The sequence below is a fragment of the Amphimedon queenslandica genome, unplaced genomic scaffold (assembly GCF_000090795.2).
Source record: "Amphimedon queenslandica unplaced genomic scaffold, v1.1 AMPQUscaffold_13036, whole genome shotgun sequence".
Classification (NCBI taxonomy): domain Eukaryota; kingdom Metazoa; phylum Porifera; class Demospongiae; order Haplosclerida; family Niphatidae; genus Amphimedon; species Amphimedon queenslandica.
Window position 1 is genome coordinate 18,910 of NW_003546728.1, and position 6,828 is coordinate 25,737.

Sequence of the window (6,828 nt, forward strand, 5' to 3'; positions counted from 1 at the left end):
AGAAATACATGTACATGTACGTGACACATATGTACTGTACGTGACTGTGTACATGTACATATACATGTATGCATGTACAATATTTGTTAATTTGTTATGCCAGGTACATTAATTGCTTTTGTATATATACCGCCATTATTGAACTTTCAGTAGATTTTTGATTTATGTACATGTACATATGTGTACAGTACATGTTTAAAATGTATGCAATATTTTGTTATATTAGTTGTTGTAATTTAATTAAATTTATGTACATGTACATGTGTCTTACTGACTTTACGTTATACATGTACATGTACATGTACAAAGTGTACGTGTATTTCTTAATGTTATTTGTTGGCTCATTTCATTAGTTGACTTCACAATTACAAACAACAATGGCAGAGTTTACTCATGGAGCAGTTAACTACAGCTATCATGTGAGGGCAATGGGCTATACCATCATTGTACACACCTCATTAGTCATGTCTTTATACTCCTACATGAGTACATGTACATCTACTTGTACCCTAGCTTCTTTAAACTATGTATTTTCCCTCTTGTTTTTTTTCACTTTCCTTTCCTCTTTTCATTTTCTATTTCTTGCCTTCTTTTCCTTTCTTTCTCACTATTCTCTTCCCCCTTCTTCCTTTAGATTAATGTCATCAATTGTTGTAAAGGTCATGCAATGGTTTCTCACGTAAGTTTGTGTGGTTTGAGTCTTTCATCATTCATACTGTGTTCTTTTTGTATACCTTTAGTTTCTTGATTTTGTGAATGCTTTGTCCTCTTGCTATCATGAAGGACATGAGTCTCTCAAGCAGTACGAGTTGTATGTCTCTGAATTAACTGCACAAGTAATGGAGAGGGAGAGAGAGGAGGGGAGGACTGATGTACATATATGTACATTGTAATTTTATTTCTTCAATTCCTAGGTTGAAGATATGAAGATTCAGAGTGACTCTGAGATAAAGACAATGGATGACAGACACGCTCTTGTCTCTGTTCATCATTTTGAGGTGAGGATAGCCTTGTCTCACATGAATCCTAATCTATTGTTCCTTTGTGTAGGAGAGTTCTTCTGATCAGACCTTCCCATCGCTAGAAAACCAAGTCCTGTAAGTACATGTATTGCCCAGTGTTTTATTTTATAATTTTTTAATGATAGGCCTATTCAATTAAGTGGCTATTTGTTCAAAAGAGCAAGCAATGCATTTAAGTTGTGGAACAGGTAAAGTACTGTCTACATGTACATGTACGTGTATGATAATTAATATTATATTTAGGAGATATTTTGAGCTTCGTGACAATAAACTTATCTACCTAAAGAAAGACTCCATGAATATGGTGAGACTCTATTTAATGCCCACCCATCACCCAACCCACCAATAGGATTACGCCGTTGTCATAGACGACCTCAGACTCTGTACGGTCAAACTAGCGGAGGACCTCGAGAGACGGTTTTGTTTTGAGGTTGTCTCTCCTACTCGTTCTTGTATGCTCCAGGCGGACACTGAGGCCCAGAGAAGGAAATGGATGCATCATTTGGATGCAGCTGTGGCGCATGCTTTAAGAATAACCACCAGTATGAAGGTGAAGATCAAGTTGTTTATTGTCTCTGTGTGTGTGTGTGTACTTTTACTGTCATCTTGTGTGGCATACATGTACATGTGTACATGAGTTGTTTTGTTGTGCACATGTACATGTACATGTACATGTACATGTACATCTAGGAAGTGAAAATGAGACACAGTGGCTAATGATAATAACTGTAAAGATTGTAGTCCATGTACATGTACATGTGTTCATCAGAAATGGCTAGAAAGAGTATTTTTATAATTTTTCCTGATACATACATGTACAGTACATGTACATGTATGCATGTTATTATGTTGTGTAGCAAGTTTGAGCTTATTCCGATCAAGTTTGGATTTTTTAATGAATTTGGGCCAAATTTTGCTAAAATTGAAAAGGAGAGAATCCTCCATTTTTATATATTTTTTCCTGATACATATACATGTTCTTATATTGTGTAGGAAGTTATACATGTAGCTGATTCCAATTAAAATTGGATTTTTAACAAATTTTAAAAGTTACTCTAAATGCAACATGCATGCATACATGTACATGTACAATTGTACATGTACATGTATGCATGTAGCTCAATAGTTTTTTTGATATTGTGTCTCTCCTCCTCCTCTTCTAGTCTAGGGAGGCCAAGGAGTCTAGAAAACGTTTGACGAGTTCAAATGCGACGGAATCCTTTAGCCCAAGGATGGACAGCCCATTGCTAATCACCAGATCTGAATCTCCTTCTTCAATGAACTCAATGTAAGAAAAATTGCACATGTACATGTAATCCTATAAAAAGATGTACCATGTACATGGTGTATGCAGTTGGAAACACCCATTCTCAACTCTAGTACACTTACAATTTGATCAACTATACATGCATGTACTTGTACTTGTACATGTACTTAAAAAAAGTGTATGTAAATTTGTATTAATTTGTTCTTTTCCGCAGACTCTCAGTTGGACTTGAGTTCCTTGATGTACCTGGTAATGATAAATGTGCTGATTGCTCATCATCGAATCCTAAATGGGCCAGCATTAATCTTGGGATATTACTCTGCATTGACTGCTCTGGACTACACAGGTACTACAAATGTACATGTAATTGTACATGTACATGGACTTATACAAATTTAATGTACATGTACTTTTTACTTCTCTCTAGGAGTCTTGGTGTCCATATTTCAAAAGTTCGTTCGGTGACACTTGATGACTGGGACATAGAGCACCAAAAAGTACTCAATTGTTGTATTCTAATTACAAGTAACTGCCGGTAATATTGAACTTTTTTAGATAATGTGCTTCCTTGGTAATTCAAAAGTCAACAAGATCCTGGAGTACGACATCCCATCCCATGTTAGGAAACCAGTACCCAGCAGTCCTACGTAAGCGCATGTACTGTACATGTAGTTTTACTTTTATTTATTGATTTATCATTTCATTTACTTTTCGTTTTTATTTATTTTTTTTATTGACCACACCCACTATACATATATTGACCACACCCACTAAATATATATTGACCACACCCACTAAATATGACTACTTTTTTATAAATGTACAGGTCTGAGAAAGAGCCATTTATTCGTTTAAAATACGTCAGTCATGCTTTCGTCCATCCTCATCCTGATTTCACCCGTCCTGATGTGCCCCTCCCTCCTCGTAAGATCCAGGGTACTCTCCTTCGCTCTGTCGCTACCTCGCCAAAACTGGCCGGGAAGATTAATCGCCCCATGTCCATGGCAACCGGCCTTGAGGTGACAAATGGAAACGGGAATAGATCCCCTCTCTCATCTTTCGGTCTACCGAGTGGCCCGACTGAGAAAGTGAGTGGCGACGGGTCAGAAAGGATGGGCGGAGTCAAGTCGGAGAACCTTGCCTTGCTGGAGGCAAATTTAAAGAAGCTTGAAAAGACAGGGAAGCTTTCCCAGTGGAACAAGAGACTCAATAGTGTCGTTAAACGCTCCCCGAGCCCCAAGAAACACTTCTCGTTTACTCGTTTTGCACGTCCAAGCTCGTTCCGACGAAAAAAGTCTCCTTTAGTTGGAGACGATCGATGCTACAGCGACAACGAGTTAGAGGTAGGGGCCTTGCTCTCAATTAGCTCCGCCTCTTCTTCTCCAATCACACCACACCCTCCAAAGAAACCTCCTCGAACGTACGTAACTAAAATGAAGGACATGGAGGACAGAGAAGAGGAGGAAGACAATACCGAGAGACTCTTCGCTCAAGATGACGAGTCCTTCTCCTCTGATTTATTGAACACTTTCCAGAAACTCGGTTCCATGTATAACATGAATGTAATTTTGGATGATCCCGCCCACGAACCTAACGAAGTAAGCGTGGATCATCTCTCCCCACAGCAGTCGAAGCGTGTCTCTATACAACGCTCACTGAGTGCAATGGGTGCCATAGACTCTCCTCCTTCTATATCTGTCACTAACTGTAGCCCTTCACCTCCTCTTAATTCACTACCACCTGTTACTGAGATGTCTTTATTGAAAAACTTGTCATATTCTGACACTTCACTTGATGTGCATTGCACTGAAGACCAGGATGCAAGTATACTTGATGAAGAAGAAGAGAATGTTGACAGCGAGGAAAAGACTGATAAGGATTCTAGTCATGACGATGACAGGGATTCCAAAGATGCTAATTGTGACGAAGAGGCCAAAGAAACGAGTACACATGAACAAGAAAAGGAAGTCGAGTTGCTCAAGGAAGATGAAAATGAAGTGGATGATGTAGGGAATGTTTCTGAGGAGTTATTCAATACAGAGTTACCCCCACCTCAACCTCACAAGCAGTGGAGGGAAGAGGATGAGCTCTCTGACCTACAGGAAGAGCCTGACGAGGGAGACACGGCCTCTTTGAGCAGTCAAGACTCTTTTCAATCAGCAATGGATTTCGGGAGACCTGAGAGTGTTGCTAGCGAACTCTTCCACACTCCCCCTCGGTCTTTGTCTCCAGATGACGAAACCTCACCAGATCTTGAGGCAGCAGAGGGTCACACGGTCTCCATGGGACGTTCCCTCGGGATACATGTACATGTTACCCTCGGGGAGGAGGGGAACGAGGGAGGAGAGGAGGCGGAGGGTGAGGGGGAAGAGGAAGGGGGAGAGAAAGAGAAAGAGGTACGTACCAGAAACATGAGTACAATCACTATCACCGGAGATGACATTGAGCTTGATAATATGAAGACTCTAACGAGACCCAAAAAGAATAATCTCACAGTTGAAGAGGATGAAGGCGGGGCTACCACTGAAGAAGAATTGGATATTGGAGAAGGCCAGGGGGAGGGTGAGGATAAAGTGGGCGAAGTCAATGGAGATGTGGAAGTGGCTAATGAAGTTGAGGCTGAGGACGATAGTAACGAGATCAATTCGTCATCTGAAGAGGATTTTGTTATAATACCAGATAGCATGTCACCTACTAAGGTGGGTGTGAATATTACTTTTACATGTATATTTGATTTATTACTTTTATTTTACTAGTACATTTTTGAGTGCTCTCTATCAGGCGATATCCCTGGGATATTGTGTGGCTTGTGTCATGGAGGGAGTCTGTCTGAGCAAGACCCAGTGGAGGGACAACGCTATCCAGTTCATCAGGCTTGCATTACTGTAAGATACACTGTACATGTACATGTACTTCTCTTTTTCTGTTTGTGGCAATCACATGCAGTTACATTTAGTCATTTACATTGCAATGTGCATGTACATTGTACATGTATTTATTGTGTTAGTGTTGTGTTATTATCGTGTTAGTATTGCATTATTGATAGTCACATCACTGGTTAACTCTGTGTTATCTTTTGATTTAGGGCAATGAGACTGTTGTTGAGTATTTGTATCAGAATGGAGCTAAAATCAACGTTAGTGACGCTAGAGGAATGACACCATTACATCTCTCAGTCCTTAACGATGACGCAACGTAAGCAGAGAAAAGACGCCATGTACATGTACATGTAACTTTGTATCTTCTTTTTCTTTGTAGTCTTACAGCACTGCTATTAAAGAGAGGTGCAGATTACAAGTGTGTTGATGATGACAACAAGACTCCATTGATGTATGCATTGGAAAAAGAGAATGGAAACATAGTAACATTGTAAGCGAGAGAATGAAAGAGAAAGTGTAAGAGGTAAAGTTTATTATTTTAATTTTTTAAGGTTAAAGTTAGCTAAGGCAAGCGATGAGGCTGGTCGTAGTGAAAGTGTGGACTCCCAAATGTTTAGTGAGTGACATGATTGTCACATGATGATCACATGATCTCTTGTTCAATCCTCTAGTGGATGAAACCATGGCAAGTATCTATAAGGATTTTTCAGGTGGTGATCGGGACAGTTTAAAGAACCAGTCCACTTCTAGTAATAATTCTACTCCTTCTGTTGCTTCAAGTGGAGAGGAGGGGAGCAAGGTCTATGTTTCCGTTGCAACCATTTCTAATAGCAATCCTGTCTTTTCAGTTGAGCAGAAAAATTAGTTATAAATTATAACTGTTATTTTGTTGTTGTTATTCTTGTGTCGTTATTATTATTATTATCATATACATGTGTTTTTTATAGAAATTTATCAATACCATCATTATAACTTTGTTTGTATCCTTGATAAGAAATTAATATAAAATAATTACTTAATCATGGCAGTGCACTGTTCAATAAAAATGTTGAGCTTTTGAATTAAAATGACTCGGAGGAGTCATTTATTATTCATGTATATACAAGACTGATGCTAAGGCTTTTATTCAGTTCTCCTTTCAAGGATTATGAATACCAAAAAAATGCAACTGTTTTGTAATGATTGTAGTAGCTAATTCTAAATTAAAACCAAACAAAAAGTATAAAACTAACACTCATCAAAGAAAAACAAAAACCAAAAGTATAAAACTAACACGCATAAAAATTACACCCAATGTTCATTGTTATTCTTTTTATTCCTTTTGTCTCTTGACAAAAATATTTGAAGTAGTGCCTTCAATGTCAAGATACTTTTCTAGTTCATCAGAAGCAGGTAATGATTGTAGTAGCTAATTCTAAATTAAAACCAAACAAAAAGTATAAAACTAACACTCATCAAAGAAAAACAAAAACCAAAAGTATAAAACTAACACGCATAAAAATTACACCCAATGTTCATTGTTATTCTTTTTATTCCTTTTGTCTCTTGACAAAAATATTTGAAGTAGTGCCTTCAATGTCAAGATACTTTTCTAGTTCATCAGAAGCAGGTTCATCATCAACATAAACTATGAACTCAATCAATGGAATTATTCTGGACT

The 6,828-nt window shown here is 38.2% G+C and overlaps 2 protein-coding genes across 2 annotated transcripts in view; both read left to right on the forward strand.

Moving 5' to 3' along the window:
- Nucleotides 1-240, forward strand: part of LOC109585610 (arf-GAP with coiled-coil, ANK repeat and PH domain-containing protein 2-like) — a 3,507-nt gene extending 3,267 nt beyond the window's left edge. Inside the window, exon 7 of the mRNA XM_020001739.1 lies at nucleotides 227-240. Within this exon, the coding sequence (XP_019857298.1) occupies nucleotides 227-240 (14 nt within the window). The remainder of the gene's footprint in view (nucleotides 1-226) is intronic.
- A 78-nt stretch (nucleotides 241-318) lies between these two features.
- On the forward strand, nucleotides 319-6,140 carry LOC100634911 (uncharacterized). The gene is made up of 18 exons (XM_020001743.1): nucleotides 319-419; nucleotides 635-679; nucleotides 741-836; nucleotides 915-998; nucleotides 1,051-1,097; nucleotides 1,148-1,210; nucleotides 1,266-1,326; nucleotides 1,372-1,572; nucleotides 2,186-2,310; nucleotides 2,504-2,635; nucleotides 2,717-2,786; nucleotides 2,845-2,936; nucleotides 3,116-4,988; nucleotides 5,046-5,174; nucleotides 5,375-5,484; nucleotides 5,548-5,658; nucleotides 5,720-5,784; nucleotides 5,840-6,140. The coding sequence occupies exons 1-18, from the start codon at nucleotides 378-380 to the stop codon at nucleotides 6,031-6,033; spliced, it is 3,540 nt and encodes a 1,179-aa protein (XP_019857302.1). The 5' UTR covers nucleotides 319-377; the 3' UTR covers nucleotides 6,034-6,140.
- The last annotated feature ends 688 nt before the right edge of the window (nucleotides 6,141-6,828 follow it).